Below are 24,700 nucleotides of genomic sequence, written 5' to 3' on the forward strand. Positions count from 1 at the left end.
GGCACTCCCCGTATCCAGCTTTGATGAAGCGTGCTACAACGTTGATAGCTTGGGGGCGGGCATATACCTGGCGGCTCGTACTGGGAATGAGGGGTCTGGGATCCAAGTGAGCATGGAGGCGATGAGGCAACTGCGGGAGCTATACGGGGTGAAGGGGGAGACGATACCGCTTACGGAATTGCTCGATTTAAGGTTGTCTGATACCGTGTAGGCGCCATCAACCATGCTGCCATGTGCATGGGATCGCATGTATGGTATGTTTACGATACGGGTTGGGTCAAGGTATTGTGTCAAGCATGGGCTGTGCATGCCAATTAAATTGGTTTATCAAAGGGAAACTATTTGACGAAGAGAAAAGTATATGCACCGCATACGATCAGCTCTGCTGTTGGTTGCCAGCCATCTCACGCACCCCCAACGACCACTCAAGCGTCCAGCTTAGAAGTAGGAGGTATCGACCCAGCTGGTGTAGTCAGAGCCCAGGATATCCGTGATAGTGAGCTTGGCATCCAGCTTCTCGGCGAAGCTGGCGCGGGTGCCCTCGGAACCGGCGCCAGTGTTGGCGTACTCGCCAAAAGTGACGTACTCGGTGTTGGGGGTGGAGGTGGACCACTCAGTCCAGCCGAGGGAGTTGATGACGTTGGTCATGCTGGTCTGCTGGAAGACGACACGGGCGTACTCGGACCAGGGGCGGCCTGTAACCATGTTAATATTGTCTCTAAAGTGCGGAGGGCGAGGTGGACAAGGAATCGTACCAAGGTAGTAGGTGCCTTCGGCAACGTCGTCGCCCTCCTTGGCAGCAACGGTCGACTTGTTGATCACGTAGTAAGAGGTGTCAGTCTCGGAGGAGCGGCCGTTGGCGGTGATGGAGGCAGAGGTAGGGCCCTCAACGACACGGATGTCGACGTTCTGGAACCAGGCACGAGCGTGCTGGCCAAAGATGAAGTCGCTAGCCGGGTTAGTGTTGGCTTCGTCCAAGAGCCGGCAATCACTTACACAGCACCCTCAATGTAGGAGTTGATGTAGAGCTGGTTACCGGTCTGAGCGAGGAGGGTATCCTGGTAACCAGTGAAGTTACAGCCGTAGTAGCCCTGCTGGTCAGCCCAGGCGGACACGGCCAAAGCCTGGTGGCAAGCCTGACCACAGGTGTTGGCAATGTTCAGGTTGTAGACCTGAGAGCCGACAGCCTTGTTGCGGAAGGTGGCTGTTCTTGTTAGTGACCGATCATCTGTCCGTTCCAGTGAGACTTACCAGTCAGATCATCGCTCTCACCAGCATCCTCGTAGCTGATGGCATGGGTGATGGTGACCAGGTTGTCGGCGTAGGAGTCGGTGCTAAAACAATTGTCAGCACGATGCTAATCAGAGGCAGTAACCCAACGTACTTCTCGGTTTGACCGTAGATGATGACCTTGCCGGTCATAGCAGGCAGGTAGACCTGCTCATCGTAGGTACCCTCCTCGATGAAAATGGTTTGGGTGTCGGTGGTGCTGGTGCTCAGAGCATCAATGGCATCACCAATCTAAGCGGATATCAGTATCGTGCCTCGTGCAAAACTCATGCGGACATTCTCACAGTGGTGTAGTCACCACCAGACTTGGCGACGACGATCGCGCCGGAGGGAGCCGTGGTACGGCTGGCAGCCAGTGCGGACACGGCGAAGAGAGCGGAAGCCAAGACTGATTTAACCATTTTTGCGATTGATATGAGTGTATGATCGACTGGATCGGCGAGGTAAGGTTTAATGCAGAGAGACGAGAGACCTTATATACGTTGCGTTCAGCAGCCTGCCTGCTTGTCTGAGTGCGCCATTTCCCTTTTAGGTCGGTATTTGTCTCATATCCGTCAGGAGACTGTGGTGGGGTTTGCAGCGGGATATCTGCAGACTCCAGTTGAGTAAAGATAACTATATCTGAAATCACTAGGAAGGTTCAGGCAAGTCGACCGGCGGCTAGAGTCCGGTGGAGGCGTTCGAGGAAGCTTCTAATGCTTCTCAAGACTAGTGGATCCTATCAGCGCCCAGTTTTCTCCGTTCCTGGTGGGTGCTTCATTTAAATTGGTGCAATCATAGCGATCCCTATCTCTGATTAATATCAACGTTCAACCTCCAATGATTAAGCTTAATGAACAGCCACAACGTGAGCATGAATAGTCGATGGGTCAATACAAGGTGTGGTGAAATGGAGGGCCGACCCACTCCAGATCCGAAACAGGAGAGCTTTAGGGCTGCTCACAAACGCCGATCCCCGACGGTCGGCTTGTGGGGGCATCCAGGGGTGGCTTCAACAGTGTAACAGGGTCTTTTTTGGAACAGAAACAGGTTCGTAAATCGACCTCCTTTGTGAACGCATGCCCAGAGTGATCGATATCACACTGAATTAATCCATATTCCTAAGGTCCAAGGCTGTTGCACATGGCGAATTCGGACAATCTCCGTGTCAAAGCGCCGAATCTGCCCCTGTCCATGTTCGCAGCCCCCTGAAACAGAAAGGAAGTTCTTGAATTTCCTGATTGGCGGGATTCCGGAATCAAGCACCGGAGACCTCGTGCAGGCTGCGCATGGGCCGTGGCTGCAGAACACCACTTCCGCAACATGGCACACCTTGGACACTTTTTCCACGAGTACCTTCGCGGGAGCACCGGCAGAGAGGTTGATTCATTGGGGGGGTGAAGATTTGAGTTCTGGTCAAGCATCAGGCGTTGACGCACCTCCCTAGGCTACCTCTCTCGCGACCAATCCTGTATCAGTCGCGATTTTCCACGTTTCTTGGCATTACCGGCATATTAAGACCGTGTTCGGGAAAGGATTCTGCATTTCATATCACGCATATTGCACCTATGGGTCGTTCGGAAGGGACAGCAATAAATCCAGAGCAGCCATCCTCGGTCACACCTCCTGATTCTCATTTGTGCGATATTAAATGGATGGCAAGGCCATATTCGGCGCCAATGTTCCGATACCCTGATAATAATTGCGGAGTTTATTATGAGCTGACGTATATCCGAGAGAGCGAATGCGACGGCCGATGAAAATGAATCAATGATTGGGTCCGAGCATTTACCTACAATGACTCCAGGCTTTAGTCACTTGTTGATAAGATTTCGTCAGTCTGCAAGGAAGAATACTTACTTGCTGCCAAGCCAAGTCAATTTGCGGGGTTTTATAAGCTGACGTGGACATATCCGTAGACCCGACACGAGTCCACCTGCAGAGTTGCACTTGCAAGCAACTCAATAAGAGAAAGGTATATGGATAGAGAACTCTAATCCCAAGTCTAGGATACGGCCATCAAGATAGGAGAAGTAAGCCCGTCTGGGGGGTCAACAGCCATGTAGTTGGAACGAATGGTGCAGGAAGGGGGTAGGCGCGTCTGATGGATATGATCTCCGTGGTGTGATAAAAGCAGCATATGCTCGAGCTCGCTGAGCTGTTCAGGACAGGAGCGGTGGGAACTCGAAGAGGATCGCGCTCTCAATTGGGCAGCAGTAGATGAAGGGGTTGAAGTTGTTTACGGAAGTGACGGAAGGGGAATGTCATGTAGACCCGTGACCCACCCCATGTCTATCTTACACCTTCGCTTTCGGCCCCGATCATTCAGACCTTCCAAGGGACAAATCAGACGATACTATGAGATATACATTGAGTAGCTTCGGCCAGTCATCTCGGTTTCATCTTTCTCCTTTTCCTCCAAAACCCAAGTGCTTCTTCGTGCTAGTCTTGGGTAGAAGGATAACGATGCAGATGCACAATGCCATGATAGTTTGCCCTTGCCTTAGCATCAAAGGTGAAAAGCAGCAACATCCCATTGATGATCATCCATTTCTGACCGCTCCTCCGACTCGACGCATTGATGCAATCGAAGTTCCTCGTATGATGAGATCTTCACCCAGTTTGTCACAGTCATCGCACTATGTATAAAAGTGACACAGACTCTCGGCTGCCTAGGACGTTATAGCAAAAAGCTCAATTGCACTCCCTCCTAGAAGACTGAACTGAAGTACATAGGAAGCCCGTCTGTTCGCTCTGAAATCAATCAAATTTATCGTACACCCAATGAAAAGAGGACAAGCTTGCATACGCCCGTACTAGTGATATACACTTTCCCCAATGATGAGACTTATGCCAGTCCCGTGCAAATGCGGCAAATGAAGTCCCTATTTACATACTCCAGGCTCGAGAGGCCACCAGTCGTAAGGTATATCAAGTACTATTGACTTGCGCAGCACCTCAGTCTACATGCGTGGACCAACAATCCGTGATATGTCCAGTCGCTATTCAGGAAACAAAGAAAGCTTGACTGTCAGCTTTGGTCTCAACGGTACGATCTGTTTCATGTGCGATTGCAGATCGAAGCTTGGCCGGTACCTTTGAACAGACGTCCCAAGCGGCACGTACAGAATATCCCGCCCTGGAGCCGGATTGACCAGATGCAGCGGATCGGGTCGCTGCCTCATTCGTGCCTGAGGCTGAACTTCACAGTGACCGTAGACAGTGAATTATACACAGTACAATAGAACCACAGAGAATTCAGAAGCACTGCAACTGATAAGAATACTCGAATACAAACAGTCCAAGGCAAGAATTTCAGGTCGAAAGCACACGCAAACAGTTGAGCCAACCAGTCGGACTGATAGAATAATCAAAAATCGGCGGTTGAGCGGCAGAATGGGTGAGCCGGCCTCAGCGTTTCCCAGAGCGGTAGGGAATCCCAGATGGGTTAGGTTGGGACCGACACACCGCGTCTCAACCAGTTGAGTTGGCGTGCCTGAGTCACCGACCAGGCTCCAAGGCTCACTCCAGCCACAGCAGCCACAGCTCGCCCATGGTATACTTCTTCATCTATATAGACCCAGAAACTACCTTTATTGCCCTCTTACGATCGAGACAATCATAATAGAGCATTAATCATCTACTCCTTCTATCAAACAAGTCACCCTATCACTATGGCCACTCACCCACCCACCCCCGAGATAGCCCTCTACTTCGACCTCGTCAGCCCATTCAGCTACATCGCATTTCAAGTTCTGAAGGTATAGCACCAGTCTCAAATCCATCATCACCCAATCCACTGACAGAACTCCAACCCAGAACTCCCCAATTTTCCAATCCTGCAGAGTAATCTACACCCCCGTCTCATTGCGCACCATCCTCACCACCTGCGGAAACCCCCCACCGATCGCGGTCAAAAGTATATATCTCCCACCTCAGCCAACGCCCAACATCAGTACCGAATGCAACGACACTAAGCTAACAATTGAATCAACCCAGACAAACTAATTTACATCAACCGCCACCGCCTCGACTGGGCCCGTCGCCTCAATATCCCAATGACCGAAGCCGTGCCAGCGGGTTTCCCCTTCCCGACCACAGAGATTCAGTCACTCCTTGCAATCGTTGCCGTGTCCCATCCGGAGAAAGTGGTGGAGGTGGTGGAGCGGCTGTATGCCTCTGTCTGGGCGGACGGTGAATCGGCTTCTGTTACGGACTCTGAGAGATACACGAAGGTTCTCGAAGAGGTGTTGGGCGGCGATGTGGTGGAGGGGCTGATGGATGAGGTATGTTCTTCCCTTCAAGTTCCTTTTCTCATAGAAGGACCCAAAGCTAGGGGAATAGACAGGATGTTTTCTGACTTTCGCAGGGGCAACAAACCGAAGGCAAGACCCTACTGGAGGCGAATACGCATCGAGCGATTGAGGAGGGGGCTTTCGGATTACCGTGGCTGACGTGCACGAGTCCTACCGGGGAGGAGGAGGGCTTCTGGGGCGTGGATCATTTGAGCCTGGCGGCGGAGTTTCTGGGGTTGGATGTTGGGATGGAGGGTGGGTTCCGGGTTATGATGAAGTGATTGAGTTTACTCTTGGGATGGATGAAGAGCTCGCGAATTGGTTCTCTCTCGGGTGAGATTCTCTCGTGGTGAATGTTAGATAGACAGATATAGATCGTAGGTAGATAATGTATAATATGGGAGTTCAGCCGGATGGCTGCTAGCTGTTTCCTGCGACTTGATGCCGCCACTTACGACTGTTTCTTTTTCAGATCTTTCTCAATTGAGGTCTAAAGGTGCTGCTAAATCCATTGACTATTGCTACACTATTCGTCGCGTTTGGTAAGAAAGAAACATATCACGCACCCGGATGCCAGGAAATGTACGAAAAGACACAAACCCAAGTACCTCACAAGGACCTACTTTAATTCCAATACAAGACTGAGATGTAGAAAGATTCATACCGGAGATCTGGATTACATGATCCAAGCAATAGTGATCGAATTGACACGATTTGCGGCACATCACCACGACATTATTGAGCAGCAGACGGTAAGTCCCATTCACTTTACTACGCCATCATGTTGTTTTAAAGGTTTGCGAGTCACATGACAAGCCCGGGTGGTCTAGTGGTATGATTCTCGCTTAGGGATTCCAAACCCAAGCATATCTGCGAGAGGTCCCGCGTTCGATCCGCGGCTCGGGCCTTGCTTTTTTGCGTTTCTTTTTTATGTCACTTTCAATCAACTCTTGCTGAACTTCCGTGAAGCTCTCTCACTCAGACAGAAGAAGACAACTACATCCAAGAAGGAAGTAAAGTGATGAATGGCCCCACTATCAATTTGACGATTATCCTAGAAGCTATCAAGAATTCACTATGTCAGTCTGAACCACGTCGCTTTGCTTCCCACCTTAACAAATGCCTCTATCCCAATGAAGGTAGTTTGTCTACTACCTATTCGCTTTTTGCATCAGTACCGCCAGCCAACTTCGCCTGAAGTTGCTTAATGGCCATATCGACCAGGCCCCCAACAGTCTTGGCCTTAGAAATCTGTGGCAAGGAGACATCGAGACCCAAGTTTCTCCTAATGCAGCTTCTCATCTCCATCGCGCACAGCGAATCGATCACCACCCCCAGTCGCTCGGTCGCGTCTATCTCCCGGACCTCCGCCCAGTAAGTATCAGTTCGAAAGACCTCTTAACAAAGATTACAAAGTCTGCACCCTAAACATCCAGTATCGCAGCCAGAAAACAATACATGACGCGACTTCAAAGATATTCTACGACGGTAAAGTGGAGAGCTATAGCCTCCCCCGCAGATGGGGGGGGGGGAGTGGTTGGGACATTGCTGCCTCACCCATCACCGTCCGCCTGGGCCAGCATCGCTGGCTCATCAAACAAGATATTGGATTCCTTGAAGCCGACGGCAAGGCGATGAAAGACAGAACATCATTATCTTGATACAATACAACAGAGGCAGCACGTGTTGCAGTGGACCTGGCAATGACGCTCTCAGACAGAGACGTGTATGTTTTAGTGCTGGCGCCATATAATGCGCAGATCGCGAAGATCAAGGATCAACTCGCGAACCGCTATTCCCACGCGCAAAAAAGACCCCGAGTTCTCACAGTCGATGCCTCTCAGGGGACCGAAGCCGAGTGTGTCATCATTTCTCTATGCAAAAATTTCGGCACACCTGGATTCCTGCGGTTCAAGAGAAGGGTTAATGTCATGACCTCGAGGGCGAGGCAAATGGTGTCCTATGTAAGTAGGTGGTCCCATATTCAAAGCGACACCCTACAAGACTCATCACCAACACTCTTTCGGATGCTCGGCCATTACTCGAAGCATGTCCCAAGCTTTGTGATCAAACCTCCTAGTCGCCTTGCTTGTCGCTAGATCAAGGGCCGTCATATGACGGCACCCCTCTAACGACAAGCAAGGCGACTAGGAAGGCGTGCTGAACGCTCGACTCTACGCGGATGTTGCCCACCTCTTTCTTCAAAGCGTTTCGTTATCCTGTGTCCTGCGTTGTTGTCTTCTTTTGCTTCAAAGGTCGATAGACTCGGGTATATCTGTCAACAAATTGGTTCGGGGTGATGACAGCAGTATCATGAGACATGTAGCCTGAATGACGCTCAGGCGTCTTTGCCCTCGTCAGAGACTTCACCTAAACTTATCGAAGCGAGATAGAAGCAGCAGGCACGTGTGTGACGGTGGACATGTTACACCTTTCCCGATTTGACTGTATGACATTGAGACGGGACGGGACTCGGCCCCGGGGCATTTCGGCTTAGTGCCAGTACACCCCGTCTTCCTGAGTTTTGCTTCCAGGCTTCCAGGTGCTGACGGCCTTCCCGCGGGATTGGGTCTATGACTGTAGCCGCTCCGAAGGGCTGCAGGATGTGAAAGGTCCCTTGAGCTTGAGTCTAGGAGAAGGTGACCCCGAGCGGTTCTTGCAGATCCGGGTACAACGGGTGGCTGAGAAGTTTCTGGGGGCTTTGAGGAGTGCACAGGGTTTGGGGAAAGAATAGCTTTAGTTGCTTCAAACTGCTCATCCGTCGTTCCGAATTTCGAATCCTATTGTTGAAATGTCGATAATACTTTCTTTCAGATCAGTGAAGGAGAAAGTCATATAGGTAACGTAGTCTTAAGGACCGAATGCACGTTCTAGACGAGTTGTTCTATCCAACAACAGACTTTCAGGACCGTCTATGCCTTAGTACTCATACCCTTGCTTCTTATTATCCGACCAAGTAATATTGTCAAAGATACGAAGTAGAAAACGAGAGCACACAACTCACAAAAACAAAAAACGTGACTCAATCTGATAGTTCACCCTCGACCAAACAAAAATAGTACCCGAAAGTGCAAACATAGCCCCAATAACCCACCACGAATAAGTACAGTAGTCACAATATCAATCACCCACCAACCTACCCCTTCTCGTACCGAGCCTTAATATGCTTAAGACACAGAACCGCCAGCCCGCCCACGGTGGCCGCCTTGCCGATCTCAACCAGACTAACATCCAAGGTCAGCACCCGTCTCGCCCACGCCTTGATTTCAATAGCCATAAGGGAATCGATCTTGATACTCTCGCACTGCGCCTGCGCGGCCTCGTCGTCCGACACGATCTGCGGAAGGATCATCCTGCCCATCTCGAGGATGATCATTTTTCTCGTCCGCGGATCATCGGCCAGCGAGGGATCGCGCTGGATCGCGTCCGCGATCGTCCGCAGCTCGTTGTTCTCGATCTCATGCCGCGACCCCTTCAGGTCCATGTTCGCGTACAGGGCAAAGCGCGGGTCCTCTCGGCGCCAGGTGGTCCGGATAGTTGAGTCGGTGATGGGCTTGGTGCTGCCGAGGCCGACGATGGCCGGGTTTGAAATTAGTCCCTGGCACGCAACATCATTATCGTGGTTGATAGATTGCCAGATCGCGACTTCGAGGCCTTGGAGGACTTCCTGCTCGTGCAGCATGCGGATGCCGTTACGGCGCAGAGTGTGGAGATATTTCACGTTGGTGCTGAGCGTACCCACGTCTTCAACCGGGCCGAGATCGAGAATGGACGACGCTAGACCGAGCTGTCGACGATACTTTGTGAAGGCCGACAAGAATGAGTTGGCAGCGGCATAATTGGCCTGGCCTGTGAAGCCGTTGACTGCGGAGATAGAGCTGAACACGACGAAAAAGTCGAGGCCTTGATCCTGGACAGCATGGTGGAGGTTCCAGGCCCCTTGCACCTTCGGGTCTAAGCATGTGGTCCAGTCCTCGTAGCTCATCTTGAAATAGGTTTGATCCTAGAGGGTCAATCAGGATGTTTGATAATCTAAACTTAGGTGGGCCCACCTACCCGTAGGACCATAGACAAGAGCATGACTCCTGCCAAAGGCTTCGTGCATCTCGTAACCGCCTTCTGTACGTCTTCAAGCACCGCCACGTTCCCGGGGACGAATATAGCCTCACAGCCCTGGAGACTCAGTTCATCACCGAAGAGGCGATCGCTCTCTGACTGGCCGGCGGAGGGAGAGAGATATACAATCTCGCGAGCACCTCGCTCAACCATCCAATTTGACACAGAGCGACCGAGCCCGCCAAGCCCACCAACCAATAGATAAGATACAGTGGGAGTGAAGCTATAGGCCGAGGGAGCGGGTGCAGATGGGAGCTCATCTGGCGAACTGGGCATCTTGACCAAGATCTTACCGATATGGGTACCCTTCTGTATATACCGAAATGCACTCGAGACTTCTGCAGCCTCGAAAGTTTTGATGGGATGAATGGGTTTGATCTTACCCTCTTCATACCAAGCCTTGAATTGCTGTGTCAACCTGTAACTTCGTCAGCATAATGAATGCGACGGAGCCAGAGATCGATCAATGGCCACCCACCATTCCCACGTGTTTAGATCTTGTTGACCGAGCTCTAGCATATCTACGCCCACAAAAGCGCGATTTGCAAGGAATGGTGCCATATCAAGAATGCCGTTCGTCAGAAAGTCTCGTTTTCCGAGTTCGATCATCTTGCCGAATGGAGCAACACATCTCCATGAAGCATGAAGAAGTTTTCCTGCCAACGAGTTGAGGACGATGTCAACGCCGCGCCCATTCGTCTCGCGCATCAGGTCGCCCACAAATGATTCGTCTCTTGAGTGGAAGATGTTTGATCGGCTAAGATCGAAATGGTCAACCAGATATTGCACCTTTTCTTCGTTTCCGACCGTGGCATAAATCTAGATGTCTTGTTAGTAGCATCGCCCGTTGTGAGGTGCGCACTTTCACCTTTGCCCCCAAAGCTCGACAAACATGGATAGCTGCTTGTCCGACACCCCCGCATGCCGAGTGAATTAGAACGCTCTGCATTTCTCAGTGTGATGATCTTTATGTGATCTTTAAGCATAATCAACGCACCTGGCCAGCCTGAAGCGCCCCAACGCGAAGGAAAGAGTATAGTGCAGTGGCGTAAACTGACAGCATAGTGGATGCATCTTCCATGGCCAATGCATCTGGTATTTTCACGCAGTAACTTTGATTGGCCACGGCTCTTGTCGCAAAGAGCCCGTTCTGAGTGAAGCATATTCTGTCTCCGGGCTGAAACCCATGCACTTGCGACCCAATTTGGTGGACGACACCAACCGCCTCGAATCCTAGACTACGGCGGTCACCAACCAATCCCATGGCAACCATCAGATCCTGTAGAACTATGAGCAGGTACAAAAGTAGTAAGTTGGTAAGGAGCCTATTACCCTAAAATTCAATCCAACGTAACGGACGTCAACCTCGATTTCATCGTCTCCTAGCGAGGGGTTGGCCGTATCAAACCAATGCAGTGTATCCAAAAGGCCATATGCAGATATATCGAGTTTCTTGCACATGCTACTCTTTTGCTCCGTTGGGGACGTCGATGTGTCCTTTACAGGCCAATGACAGCGACTGACATACACGTCGCCCTGGTGCAGAGCATACTCTTGGTCAATGCTTGCGCAGGAGAGATGTTTCGCCTGCCCCATCTTCTCGATCAAGCGCATAATATATGAGTATGCTTTGAAGTTGAAACAATCAATCTCAAATATCGTGAACGATATATCGTTCTCCTGTTGCATGGTGCGTGCAAAGCCGTGTATGAGACCGAAACGAGGGTCCGGGCAGCTCAAATGGGACGGATGCGTAAGCCAGAGTATCGCACCTCCACCAATGTTCTGGACAACGTCTCGCAGTAACCCAAAGGCTCCATCTGTGATATTGTATAAGAAAGGTTCATCATGATCGAGAAAAGAAACAACAAGGGCGCCATTAGGATACTCTTCTCCCATGCTACCAGATGTCACACAGTAGCCACTCTGCACAAGACATCTACGCAGGCCCTGTGCCCAAATGCTCTCAGGCTCGTTGCGCAGAAGATGAACAGAGCCCCGTTGTACTGTTTTGCATTCTAAAGGTCTTGATAACATAGTAAAGTTCGTGTGGAATGGGCGTTGATTGTCGTAAACTGCAGCCTCACTCCCGGTGAAACCCGCTTGCTTGAGCTCTAGATCCCATCTCCCAGGTGATACGTACGGTCGCTGTTGTCTATCTGTCTCTTCTCCGAGCCACCATCCAGGAAATACTCCCTGGTCGAGTGAATGATCGTTAGCCGAGATGCTCCACAGGAACACGCATTTGAGCTTAACAAGCTCAAGTACATACCATCAAAAAGTCTATGATCCAGATTGCTTATGCGACAGTCAGTATTCTTGAAGGGTATCAATGGGCAAACACGATCTCTTACTGGGGTCAAGCTCATGTAGCAACAAGCGCCCATTTGGACGTAGGAGGTCGTGCACGCTTTTCAATGAGGTCTGAAGTATTGGAGTAACATGCAAAGCCTGTTCAGACGTTGTGTTGTGAGAACAGAGCAATGAGATGTACACGTGGAGGAAACGTAGTGGGGAGAAACAGACGTTAGATGCAATCACCAGGTCAAAGCTATGTAGCTCAAATCCTTGCTCGGCGGGTGACTTGGTGATATCGAGAGTTCTGAAATTGAGGCCACTATAGTCCTTGAACTTGTCCGCAGCAGTCGCAAAAAAGCCAGGTGTGATGTCAGTAAACGTGTATGACGAAAAGAGCCGAACACCATTCGGCGTCTGGAGATATTTCAGTGCTTCAGAAGTGGCACATCCAGTTCCCGCCCCAACTTCGAGAATACGAAGTCCAGGGTTTGTTTTGCCCAGCAAGTACAGGAAGTCTTTCGTCTGTTGTGGCGGGGTGACAGCATAATATCTTTCGAGTATGTTGTCCTCGAAGAAGACATCTAGTGGAGAGACTATACCGAGCAAAAACTGCTCACAGTTCTCATAGACCCGCTGAAGCATTGTGGGGAGGACGGTCCATTCTCGTGGTACGGGCTTAATATCCTCCAAGGTCTCACGAATGAGGTCTTTTCTCTTGTCGGCTCCCATAGACACCCAGTCCTGGGACCCTGCGAAGATGATTTCTTTACCTTCCGCAACGTTGCGAGCCTGGCTTGTGATATGATCTTTCCATTTCTTCATATGGCCAGAACACGGGGTGATGGACCCCACAATGTCTGCGGTATTCAGGATATAAAGAATGGCAATTTTGCCCATCGCCTGTACCACTCTCGCTGCTATGTCACCACAGTACATTGGAGCTCTCTCAATTAGCAACTGATCAGAAGGTAGGAAGTCTATATCCTTCGTCCACTCCATCTGGGCGACTAATGGAACAGCAGGATCGTTGTCGAGACCATCATCATCCAAGGTGAACAAGAAGACCTTTTGCAATGACAGTCTCACATGGCTGTCTGCACACAGATTCACGTTCCCTAGTCGCTTTTCAAAAACACTAGGGTTGATTGCAGCATGAACATTCATATGCTTATTCCCATGGGTGACGTAGATCTCCCCTATAGAGGCCGGAATTGCCAGTCCAGGCAAGCGACGCATGAGCCCATTAGACTGGGCGACGCTCAGTAGTTGTAGACAGTGGTCTATGGCGGTAGGGTGAACAAAATATCTGCTATCGTGTTCAGATGCATCATCCACGATTGATGCTACCGCAGTGAGCGCAAGTGGATCTGCTGATATTTCCCTGAGACCTCGAAACCGCGGGCCATAATTGAGTCCTCTTTTGTTCAGAGCATTATACCAGCTTCCGAATTCGACAAAACGAGGGTGAGTCTGTGGTCGCTCGGCATGTTGACGCGCAGCTGACTCCGGTCTCACCAGCCCTTGGCAGTGTTTGATCCATGAAATGCCGTCGTGGACCATAACGGACATGGAATACCACTCTGAGTCTTCCATGTCGGAATACTTGGTGGGTTTGAAGCTGGTAATAACCTCGAAGGTTGCACTCCCTTCCAATACCCAGGGAGCCTTGAGGATGAGGTTCCTAATTGCGAAACCTTCTGTTGCGGGAAACAGTTGCTGTATCGCTTCCCCTGCCATTGCAATATAGCCTGCGGCCGGAAAAACCACACTTCCTTGCAGAACATGATCACATATCCAAGGAACACTGTAAAGAGAGAGTAAGTTTCTCCATGTCGGCTCAAGCTCGGGCATCTCTGACACGCGAGAACCCAGGAGCTCATGATGCATGGCCGCATGGAACCTCCAGTCGCGTACCACACGACTCTCTTGCCATTGAGCTTTCCCCCGTGCCCAAGGATACAGTGGCAACCCTGTGACTACCTTTTTATTTGCTTCGGAATCTGTTAGTCCGAAGTTAACGGGTACGCCGTTGCAATGAAGAAGGCCGATAGTCTCTAGGAGTTGAATCTCTGCATCCTTACTGCCGCGCAGGATAGTTGGGACATAAACGTGGTTCTGACCGGACCCTTGATCTCTCCATATCTGCTTCAATGGGCCTGACAACACAGAGTGAGGACCAACTTCCAAAGTCACTTGCGATCGTGGCTCCTTCTTCAAAATTGCTTCGATGGCACCTTGAAATTCCACCGGGGATTCCAAGTTCCGACGCCAGTAGGAGGATCCCAGCTCAACGGGGTCCTCGATAATGGAGCAAGTCACGCTTGACGCGAGAGGAAGCATATGCGTTGAGGGGTGCTCCATGTGTGGTGCTATCAAAGCTTCATAAAAGCGGCCGCAGCGCAGCATGTGATCTGTATTTGGGTCAGGACCTGATAATACGCTTTAGGGGAATATACTCACGGGAGTGATAGGCCACATCTATTTTCAGCATCTTACAGAGTGTCTCGGGCTTTTGCTGCCTGATATACTGGATGGTCCTTTCCAGTTCGTCCTTGTCGCCAGAAAGGGTTACACTCTTCGGGCTATTGATGCAAGCAATGACAACACCATCTCCCAGGTAAGGGCCTATCTCTTGCGAGCTGAGACTGACAGCAAACATAGATCCACGGCCCTGCTCAAGCTTTGCAGCTACCCCGCGGTAATATGCCAATATGATGGCGCATCTCATTGTGATTGCTCCTGCCACATACGCCGCAGCTATTTCTCCGCTAGAATGCCCTACCACGTATAAGGCTTTCAAGCCAAGGTTCGCTAGCACGTGGTATAGGCCAATTTGAAAGGCAGTGCATAATGGTTGGGATATCTGTGCTTCGTGGATACGAGAGTTAGTCTCAGTAGTTATCTCATCTGCTAAAGACCAATCGGGCCCATCAGGGAGACTCTGCAGTATGCCGTCCATCTCATCGATCGAAGTCCGAAAATCTACAAATCGACTCATCAAAGCCTTTCCCATTCCAGGCCAATGAGCACCTTGTCCAGAAAAGGTAAGAATGGCGAGGCGATCTTTCGCTTCAGAAATCTGAAACGCAGAGGCATCGATCAAGTCGTTGGGACGTGCTATAACAAAAGCCCGGTTGGGCAAATGTACACGTCTGGCTCGAAGGGTATAAGCAAGATCTGAAAGTGTCGCAGTATTTCTGTTTGCGAACTCTGTGAAACTGGCTATGCGAGCCTGCAAGCTGTCTTCGTTCCTTGCTGACAACACCAAAAGTTCGGCTCTATTCTCGTTTCGCGTGGTCTCGTCGGCACGAGCTTTGACAGTCGAGGAGTAGGAGTCAATTATTGCGTGAACATTTGATCCCCCAATCCCGAAACAGTTGACACTGATTCTTTCCTGGCAGTTCTGGGGCCAGGGTGTTGGTTCTGAGGGCAAACGAAGCTTTCCTTCTTCGAAGGGTATATCGCGATTTGGACTCCGACAAATGGTTGGAGGGATAACCCTTCTCTCCAAGGACAGCACACTTTTGATAATGCTAGTAATGCCGGACGCCCCTTCTGAGTGGCCTACGTTGGGTTTGACCTATAATTCATCGCATCGGTTTTCTATCCTCTCATTTGAGGTCAGTGGACTTACCGAGCCTATTGTAACCCCGTCCTTTCCAAATAATTGAGCGATAACGGAGACTTCGGCTGAATCGCCTACCTGCGTTCCCGTGCCATGGCATTCAAAGTAACCGGTATCTGACAAGTTAGCAATGCGTGCTCTTCTGTATGTTGTCTCTATAAGCTTTCGTTGAGAATGTACACCGGGAGTAGTGATATTCGGTGTTTTGCCGTCACTGTTCGTAGCTGTCGCTCGAATCACAGCTCGAATCGGATCATTGTTTCTAACAGCATCGCTCAAGGCTTTAATGTAGATAGCGTTCACGGCTTCTCCCCTTCCGTATCCATCAGCCGCATTATCGAAGCTGCGACACATTCCGCTCGGTGAAATGACCAGGTTCTCCGACATCGATGTCATCATGGTTGGTGACAGGATCAAATTTGTTCCAGCGACAATAGCCGCCGAGCAGTGTCCCGAACATAGCGCTTGACATGCCTCATGTAATGCTGTCATCGATGATGAACAGCCTGTTTCTAGTGTCATGCTGATGTCCATTCTCATTAGCCCTAGATTTACGGCGAACAGCAGGACATGAATCAAAACATAAAAGAAGAGAGGTGTCCCTAGGATCCATTTATTGCAATAACTGTGGGGTCATACCTCGGTCCGCAAAAATCGTACTCATAGGATATTCTGTTTGACAAGGCGAAATCTCCTGTTTCAATTGCATAGTATCGATCGGTTGCCAGTGGGTCTCTGTCCGCCAGACTAAGCCAGTCACCACCGAAGACCCCGACGTAGCAGCCGATGTTCTTGCCTCGCCAATTTGTCTCTCCTGCGCTCTCCAAACACTCCCACACAACTTCCAGTAGTTTTCGCTGCTGAGGGTCCATTCGAGAAGCTTCACGCAGTGGGACAGAGAAGAAAGCAGGATCAAAATCGGCAGGATCTTCTTGGAGGAAGTATCCATGCTTGGTTCTAACAGAATGAGTTCGTGTCTCGCTATAGAAAGCATCAACCGAGAATCTGTTTCCAGGGATTTCACAATGACCAGTCTTTTTGTTGATAAGCATATCCCAGAATTCATCAGTAGTTCGCACACCTCCAGGGAGCCGCAAAGCCATACCCACAATGGCTATTGGCGGGCAGTGATACGGAGAGTTTGATCGATCGGCCAATTCATCATGATCATCTTCATCGGTGGCCTTTGAAATCAATGTTTTTCCGTGATCATCATTGAAGTCCATGTTCGGGTCTGGTGTTTGTTGCTGTTTTGATTTCTTTTGGCTTTCCCTATTCGTTGTTATCTCCTTCTGAACGTGTTCTGTGTCTAAATCAAGTGATCAGATTAGCGGCGAGGATAACGATCGCAAATGCGACTTTCCAGAGGCGGGCTTCTCGCGGTGCGAAGGAAAGAGCAAACGCTCAGTGGACAACGATTACCTCAGTTTGAAGCCATGAGGAAAATCACGGTCACTTCAACATGTGTTGTATAGCCTGTACAGGTAATTTTCTGATGGCTACAGCCCGTGGTGCTGAAACACTGTTGGAAGTCGTCCCTGATCTGCCTGACTCGGTACCACCCTCGCACCCATTGTACCCCCGGATGGAATCATTCATCGTGAAATGCTGCGGATGGCAGTTCGATATCAGTCACGGTGAATTCTTTCAGATTGTTACTAGCATGTCTCGGATCAATAAGAAGCCAACCTGCTCCGAGAAATGAATCCTTACACTGAAGAATCGTCGCCTGTCCAGCAAGTACTCCGTCGCTCTACAGCTTCACTCGGAAAGAGAGGAAAACAAGGTGTTCTATCAAAGATTTTTGGAAATGTGTAGACACCGTTCGCAAATGTTATCACATGAAATGGCTTTGCTAGCGATTGGTGGTCGTCATTTCATTGTTATCGTTGCGCGGACAACTTTTATAGTTAGCGAGTCGTGCTGTGCGCGCTGCAGGTCCCCGGCCCGGTTGTACGATGTGTGCATGTATCATTCGAGGAGGGGTGCAATGAAAGGCTCAATTGATAATCGGTATCACCATTAGTCTAACATTTGAATGTCCGCGTAGGGAGTTTCGTGTAAATGCTGACGGTCGCCTCTGCACGGGTACGATAATCGCAAGAACGGAATCCACTAAGTCAAAAAGGGACTAATCACTGCCGACTTATCGGAGAGCTGCAGCAAGCGGGGATAAATCATCCCACCAGCAAGGTACTCTTCTCTTCCTCACCAACCGCTCTACGGAATCCTCGATCTGATCCTCACGGAACCTTTTACCACCTTTCCATCTCATCAGCTTTCACGTCTCCGAAAATGTCACCCACCACTGCCCCTATCCCCTCCCAAAGCCGCCTCTCCACGCGGATCTCCCTGCGCTGGCCCCCGGCCCCCGCTTTCGAAAACACCAACACAATCGTCATGTCCGTAGCGGGGTGGTACGTCGACCTCCGCATCGACCAAGCCACCACAACCATTGACTGGGCCATTGCTGGTCAACGCGTCGTGGATCCAACTGATTCCAGTATGCAGTAGCAATCTATCTGTCCTACACCTTAATACAAGAGACTGACTCCCTTATCAGCCCGCGTACAATTCACACACGAGCTGGACTCACGCAACTCCTTCGATGACGTCGACTGTGGGACTTTCTCCACGCTCCCGAACGGGGACGACCTGGAGAAAGGGTCGATGCCTCGGGCGGATCTACCCGGCAAACCTGTCTGCGAGTATGAGGAGGTGTGGCGGGAGTTGGAGTTCCGGCGGGGGCCTGAGGGGCCGTCGAGGGGGGTTTCGTGGGTCTTGGAGTCGCGGACTGGTTCTGATCTTAAGGAGGGTGAGGAGGGCGTTGTGACTCGGACATTCATTGGTCGGGTGTGGGGGACGTATCTCGCTCTCCGGCAGGTTCAGAAACATGTTCGATCGCCTGGTTCGGATGCTACTGTTGTCAAGGATGGAGGGGAAGTGAATGCCCTCCGGGAAGAGTGGGATGCTACTGAAGGATGGAGCACCAAGTACAATGTCGGTGCGGAAGTGCAGCAATTGCCATCGATGAAGGACATTCCTGACGCACAGGGATGGACAACCGGACAGACTATCACAATTGCCGGAGTGCAGTTTACGGTACGCGCTTTTGAGGAAAATAGTGTATGAATGGTATGTCTATTCACATCGAGTCATTAAGTCTATGGGTGGTCTATGTACACAACAATGGAAGTCGTCAATCTACTGCTCGTTGCAGAGAACGTAACGGAATCTGGCCTTGCCAGCATCCATGTCGACGATGGCAGTGTTGGCATCCTTCATGGGACGCTCCTCGACCCAAGTGCGGACGTTCTTCTCTGCGGCCAACTGGAGCATCTCGCGGATCTCGCTGGGAGAGCCGACGAGGGAGCCGCTGAACTTGACGCGCTTGAAGATCAGAGCAGGGGCGGGGATGGAGAGGGAACCATCCTCGGGGACACCGAGCTGAACGAAAGCACCGTCGCGGTCGAGCAGCTGGACGTAGTCGGTGATGGGCATCTGCGAAGGTCAGAATCTACTCGACAGTGGTGCGCGGGATGGATGCGAAGAGACATACCTTGGAGGAAGAAACGGTGGAGATGATCAAATCGAGGGAGCGGGAGTTCTTCTGGGCCCACTCGGAGTCCTCGTCGGTAGCAATGTAAGCATCAGCTCCGAGCTTCAGAGCGTCCTCTCTCTTGTTGCCCTTGCGGGAGATGGCGACGACCTTGTCAGCACCGAGGGCCTTGGCGAACATGATACCGAAGTGACCGAGACCACCGACACCGATGATACCGACGCGCTTGCCGGGGCCGCAGCCGAAGTGCTTCAGGGGGGAGTAAGTGGTGATACCACCGCAAAGCATGGGAGCAGCAACGGCGGAGGGGATGGCATCGGGGATCTTGACAGCGAAGCGGGAAGGAACGCGGTTGTAGGTGGCATATCCACCATACGACTTGCCGCCATTGGCGTACACGCCGTTGTACGTGCCGACCATGGACTTGGGGCAGTACTGCTCGAGACCAGAGGCACAAGCCTCACAGTCGCCGTTGCGGCCCATGCAGGACTCGCTCTGAGCACCAACACCGACACGGTCTCCGACCTTGATGCCACCCTCGACCTTGGAGCCGACGCGGACGGCAACACCGACGATCTCGTGACCGACACAGCAAGGGTAGTTGGTGGGACCCTAAACAAGTTAGCAGACGAAAACCCCAATTGATCTAGTCTGAGAGCATACCCAGCCGCTTCTCAAGGTGTGCATGTCAGAACCACAGATACCGCAGTGGGTGATCTTGATGTCGATATCGGTCTCCTCCCAGGGCTTGGGCTCGAACTCCTGCCAGACCATGTTGCCCTCGGCGGCCTTGGGCTCGAGACCCATCCAGCCCTCAAACTTGTAATCGGTGGAAGCCATTGCGAATAATGCGATGAGATGTGTGATATGACGAATGTCTGATTGTCTGGACTGTTGATTCCCCGCGGGTCCTCGCTGGCATTTATATTTGCATCCTCCCACCCCGGTCGGGGCAACCCAGGGAACTGCTTAGAAATTCAGCAGAAAAGCGGTGCTGTTTCTGTCTGCGTCGTTTTGCCATGTGGTGGGGCCAAATTGTCTCCGAAGATCTGCTGAGAACGACCGTCAACCGGCTTCCAGGCTTCCAGGCAATGTGGATAAGGCGGGAGCCACATCGTGGCACCAGGGGCATGGCTGGACCGAGGCACACCCATGATTCAGGTCATCCAATGCTAAGTCCGTTGGAGACGGGCGTCCGCTGCTTACAGATGGTCAGCAAGTGCCCTTTGGTTTTGCCTCATCGTCACCCGTCAAAAAAGTCGAACTGAGCAAATTCCGTTGGGCCCGGCAATATTCGGTACAGACCGGTCATTGGACATTGAGCGTCCGCTTTCCGCAGTGATCTGAAGCAGTACCAGAGAAATAACTGCCATCAACCAAGGAATCGCGGCCCTGCCTCCAGTTTTAGACGCTAGTCCAGTATTCTGGACGGTAATCTGAAACTGCAACTTGCTGACGCCCCACTCCACGGAGTTAAGGAATAATAAGCTGCTGACGGTCGCGCAGCCACCCGACCGAGTCCTCGTAGGTGGCCCCGTCAGGGCACCACATTTGCACTGCAGTGGTGCAATCTAATTCTGCTAAGCTTCTAGAAAGCTCTACGTCTCCTTTAGCCATGGAACGATATGAAATTTCCTCGACGGGAGGCCCTGACGTCATATCAGCCGTGTGTGTGTGTTCCTGATGGTCGGGATTTGTGCACGCTGCACACTGCACAAACTTTTCTTGGGATTGCCACCGGTTCGGCGTCGATTTGTTGCCGAACGTCCTCCGATGGTTTTCCAGGGGCGGTCGTCCTCGATGCTATGCACGTGGACTCGTGTATAGGACAGTTCATTGAATTGCATACATTTCTTTAGTATACTTAGACTCGCTAGGTTAAATTGTTCAAAAACATGGTTCCCTATCATCGTTCTAGACGATTGAAGTATCGCTCTCTACAAATCGTGGCAATTCCCATCCTGCCAATACACACTCTGCAGAGTATTCTTCCAGTCCATAAGCACCGATAACTTATCTTCAGGCATAGTTACAAATAGCACAATTGACAAGTCCCACACATCATTACCATTATCATCGTCCATCTATAGCATCAAGTACATTCAACCCCAAATTCCTCAACATACCAACAACCAGTCCAGAATCCAAAACCACCAATCCACTCCACAAGCACAAAACCCAACCCTCATCTCGTCCCATCACCCCCCGCCCCCCTTCTTCCTCCATTATCACAACAACACCCCACATCACCTAAGCAAGGTACAGCGACTATACCCCCCTCACCCCCCTAACCAAGAAATAAAGCACCTGGGGCGCCTGGCCCCCGAACTGCGAATAATCCGTGGTGACCGTCTCGACAACCTTAAACCCATGCTTCAGGTAGACCTTCAGCCCGGCGGGCTCGGACATGACATACGTGCGGAGGCCGTGGCGATCGGCGACCTGCAGCCCGCTGGCCACGAGCATGCTTCCGACGCCGCGGCGCCAGAAGTCCGGGTGGGTGCAGAGGTAATCCAGGGCTAGAGGATTGGGTTGCATTAGCTGATGAATGTAATGCGGAGCATACACCATAAGATCACGGCGCAAGTAGCATGTTCTGGTGATTGACAGAGCATCTACCCCCTTCCCCTCAGAAGCCAGGCTAAGCGGCAGACTGGAGGATGCAATTGTCCGGAGAAACAACAGCAGAACGCAGGCAGTATACGCGGTATGGAGAGCAATTAAAGATACCGGGAAAGAAAAAGAACTTACTTAGAAACTCCTCCCCACGGGTAATCGCCTCGTCTACCTCCTCCAAAGGCCGACTTCGAAATTCCATCAGCCCGTCCTTCTTCATTCCCGGCACTTGACCCCCGTCACTGGCTGCATCGAAGTTTTTCTTGAACACTTGAAGCTCTTCATCGCTCACGGCTTGGACCTGCGCCTCGGGCCAGAACGTCCCTGTCTTGTCCTCCATGCTTAGTACTGAGTCCGGGAGAATCCACCGCGCGTACCCGACCACCGTCTTCTCTCCGGAGTCATCGGTATAGGAGACCATCTGGTGGCGTTTGCGGTCGCGACCAGTGGCTAAGGAGAAGGGAAAGCGGGCGGTAACGTCGGCGATGATGCGGGCTGGGTTGGGGTCGGTCCAGAGGAAGACCCAGTGGGGGTCTGTCAGGCGGGCGAGCATGATGGCGCGCGCGATCTGTGGGGACTCTGCGGGGGTGCAGGGGGCGAGTGTGAACGTCATCTCTCGATTTTCGGATTTGAATTGTAACGGTGGCAGGGAAGGCAGTCGTGCGATTCGTTATCGAGCGTTGTTTTGGTATAGCGAGGCTGTATGAGGGAAAGGACGGAGCAGATCCTGTATGAAGCCAGAAGAATGCATTCTATGGATGGCGGTGAGTTGAGGAAAGGTGTCCAGTTCTTATCTGCGGTTCATATCTGATTAAAACTGGGGATAGAAAGGTGTAACTGGTCAGCGATAGTTAGTGCTTACCTATCGATGGCTGTCCGTGGGAACGGCGGTGCTTACTGAGGTGACTTATAGGATGCTTAGTAGTCATCAACGGAAGGATGGAGTTAGCAGTGCGGCGCTCAACGATCCTCCATCTGATGGCACTACTGCTGTGCAGTCAATCCGCGCAAAATTAAGTAACAAATCCACCCAGCCAAACCTCATCCCCTTGACCCGATTGAAAGACGATATGCTTCTCACAAGAAGGGCCCTGAATAGCGAGCACTCCTGATATTTGAGGGTCAACATAACTGAATATGAACATTGACAGTCATTCTCCGCGCTGACGATACTTGATTTCTGGGCCAAGCTGCAATATCCCCAATCACTCACTCAGACAGTTGCGTTGGCAGTGACTATTCGACATCTCCAATGCATATATAGCTCCGTACTCATATTCTTGTATCCATGTCCGATCATCTTGAGTAAGCCCTAGCATGGAGAGTATCCAGAAAGACACGAATTTGGCGGATAAGCGATCAAGGCGCAAATTAGATTCCTCTTACATAGTCGCATTAACAAGATCCAAGGCGAAAAGCCTAATAGTCCTTGGGCGTGGGCAGTTTGGCATCTTCGTGCTGCGCCTGGCAAAAGCTGGTATTGGCAAACATGGGTATTCTCTCATTACTTCGTGAGCTGAAGGACTATTGCATATCTTCGCTGACCTTCTGATCTCGTTCGAGACTTGAGCTATAGATACTGCTTCGAGAATCGGTCTAGACTCCACTTGACATCGGTCGCTCATGTTAGCCTGTCTATCCCTAGAATAGATATCATCACAGCTTACCACGGAGGGTATGCGATAATCTTGAGACAGCATCTGTCTGTTCATCGAGTCCTATCCACGCTGTAGAGAACAATAGTCTTTAGACGCATTTTTAGTTTTAGTTTCTGCGAGTTATCCATCCATTATCGTCATAAAATGCACAACAAGCAAAGTCCGATCCAGGAAGTCCCAGTCGGAAAGGACTCGCATTGGTGTGACGATAACGTGATAATCCCATCGACCTGCAACCCTGCGACCGTAGAATCTGCCTTTTGGTAAGACGCTGAGCACGGCCTATCTTAAATACAGAAGACATCACTGTCAATACAACGATCACAACTCACTAAGAGACTTTCCGATAAGAATGGCCAAGCCCACGAAGTTCTGGCCATTGAAACGCGAGACGCATCTTCGACGAGCAAACAAGCCGACCTCTACCTTTGCAAGGTCGAAAACGCGACATCGCACGGTCGCATCTGCCTTTTCGAGTGCCCATATCTTTGTGAGATAGTAACAGCATCACGGCAACCTTGTCGTCATCGTCATCATCCGACTCCAGATGGATCCCTGGGACGATCCGCCGTGACGCAGTGCGGGAACGGTTATCTTATCGTGAATGCGGGCGCAATGACGCGGGGTGTGGGGATAACCGATAAGATAAGCACTGCATACCGCGAGACGTCTGCTAAACATCAATTCAATCGAAAATCGAGAATTGAAGACGTGTTTGGGGGAGAGGGACCTGAGGATAGGTGGGGTGAGTGTTGTCAGTCTTTCGCGGGCGATACGGGCGCAGGGATTAGACCGAGAAAGTCCCTTGCGCGTACACGTGACCGCGACTAGGAAGGGACGAAAGGCCTGGTCCGCTGAACAGCATAGGTACTAGCCGTCCTTTTCATAGGCAATTCGATTTTAAGATAAGGAAAAGTAATTTCGATGATGTTAATTACTTTATGTTGCATTTCTAGAATAATTGGTAAAATATTGTGGCTCTGATTATGTGCAGCATGGCTAATTGTTTTGTGGTTGGAAATGGAAACTCGACGGACGAGGTGGGTGATAGTTTGACATTGGGGATGACTTCAATGTGGTGCTAGCTAGCTAGCTGGAAATGCGAATAGCTTCAGAAGATCTCCAAGGGGGAGTGGTGGGGTGGGAGCGGAATGAGAGGGGTGGATGTGCTGGATGGGGAATGGGCGGTTGTGCGCCGCGGACTCGACACGCGAACTGCGGAAGGGCAATGGAACGAGGGAACGGGGTGGGCTGGAATAGCTTC

At 51.0% G+C, this 24,700-nt stretch overlaps 7 protein-coding genes and 1 non-coding gene across 8 annotated transcripts; 4 read left to right on the forward strand and 4 right to left on the reverse strand.

Moving 5' to 3' along the window:
- Positions 1–438: 438 nt before the first annotated feature.
- On the reverse strand, positions 439–1,691 carry ASPACDRAFT_1876912 (uncharacterized protein; the record flags this gene model as incomplete). Its single annotated transcript, XM_020198088.1, has 6 exons — positions 439–695; positions 756–949; positions 997–1,204; positions 1,252–1,334; positions 1,385–1,521; positions 1,575–1,691. The coding sequence occupies 6 exons, from the start codon at positions 1,689–1,691 to the stop codon at positions 439–441; spliced, it is 996 nt and encodes a 331-aa protein (XP_020051426.1).
- A 3,107-nt stretch (positions 1,692–4,798) lies between these two features.
- ASPACDRAFT_127591 (uncharacterized protein) lies at positions 4,799–6,013 on the forward strand. Its single transcript, XM_020197039.1, has 4 exons — positions 4,799–5,030; positions 5,089–5,188; positions 5,269–5,555; positions 5,639–6,013. The coding sequence occupies exons 1-4, from the start codon at positions 4,944–4,946 to the stop codon at positions 5,843–5,845; spliced, it is 681 nt and encodes a 226-aa protein (XP_020051427.1). The 5' UTR covers positions 4,799–4,943; the 3' UTR covers positions 5,846–6,013.
- Positions 6,014–6,379: 366 nt separating this feature from the next.
- ASPACDRAFT_t306 lies at positions 6,380–6,471 on the forward strand. Its single transcript has one exon. It is a non-coding gene; the product is annotated as a tRNA-Pro (tRNA).
- Positions 6,472–7,147: 676 nt separating this feature from the next.
- On the forward strand, positions 7,148–7,670 carry ASPACDRAFT_127593 (uncharacterized protein). The gene has a single exon (XM_020197040.1). The coding sequence runs from the start codon at positions 7,268–7,270 to the stop codon at positions 7,661–7,663; it is 396 nt and encodes a 131-aa protein (XP_020051428.1). The 5' UTR covers positions 7,148–7,267; the 3' UTR covers positions 7,664–7,670.
- A 1,030-nt stretch (positions 7,671–8,700) lies between these two features.
- ASPACDRAFT_55425 (uncharacterized protein) lies at positions 8,701–16,706 on the reverse strand (the record flags this gene model as incomplete). The annotated part of the gene is made up of 12 exons (XM_020202994.1): positions 8,701–9,567; positions 9,621–10,098; positions 10,159–10,499; positions 10,549–10,623; positions 10,678–10,959; positions 11,013–11,876; positions 11,953–11,978; positions 12,035–12,131; positions 12,207–14,389; positions 14,439–15,558; positions 15,613–16,126; positions 16,243–16,706. The coding sequence occupies 12 exons, from the start codon at positions 16,704–16,706 to the stop codon at positions 8,701–8,703; spliced, it is 7,311 nt and encodes a 2,436-aa protein (XP_020051429.1).
- Positions 16,707–17,898: 1,192 nt separating this feature from the next.
- ASPACDRAFT_48195 (uncharacterized protein) lies at positions 17,899–18,735 on the forward strand (the record flags this gene model as incomplete). The annotated part of the gene is made up of 2 exons (XM_020202083.1): positions 17,899–18,106; positions 18,167–18,735. The coding sequence occupies 2 exons, from the start codon at positions 17,899–17,901 to the stop codon at positions 18,733–18,735; spliced, it is 777 nt and encodes a 258-aa protein (XP_020051430.1).
- Positions 18,736–18,807: 72 nt separating this feature from the next.
- On the reverse strand, positions 18,808–20,002 carry ASPACDRAFT_36816 (NAD(P)-dependent alcohol dehydrogenase; the record flags this gene model as incomplete). The annotated part of the gene is made up of 3 exons (XM_020200249.1): positions 18,808–19,104; positions 19,163–19,774; positions 19,826–20,002. 3 exons carry the CDS (start codon positions 20,000–20,002, stop codon positions 18,808–18,810), a joined length of 1,086 nt encoding a protein of 361 aa, XP_020051431.1.
- Positions 20,003–21,430: 1,428 nt separating this feature from the next.
- Positions 21,431–22,474, reverse strand: ASPACDRAFT_1891998 (GNAT family N-acetyltransferase; the record flags this gene model as incomplete). Its single annotated transcript, XM_020198648.1, has 2 exons — positions 21,914–22,474; positions 21,431–21,681 (listed from the first exon to the last, which is right to left on the reverse strand). The coding sequence occupies exons 1-2, from the start codon at positions 22,389–22,391 to the stop codon at positions 21,431–21,433; spliced, it is 729 nt and encodes a 242-aa protein (XP_020051432.1). The 5' UTR covers positions 22,392–22,474.
- Between the last annotated feature and the right edge of the window lie 2,226 nt (positions 22,475–24,700).

This window comes from Aspergillus aculeatus, assembly GCF_001890905.1.
Source record: "Aspergillus aculeatus ATCC 16872 unplaced genomic scaffold ASPACscaffold_22, whole genome shotgun sequence".
Lineage (NCBI taxonomy): Eukaryota > Fungi > Ascomycota > Eurotiomycetes > Eurotiales > Aspergillaceae > Aspergillus > Aspergillus aculeatus.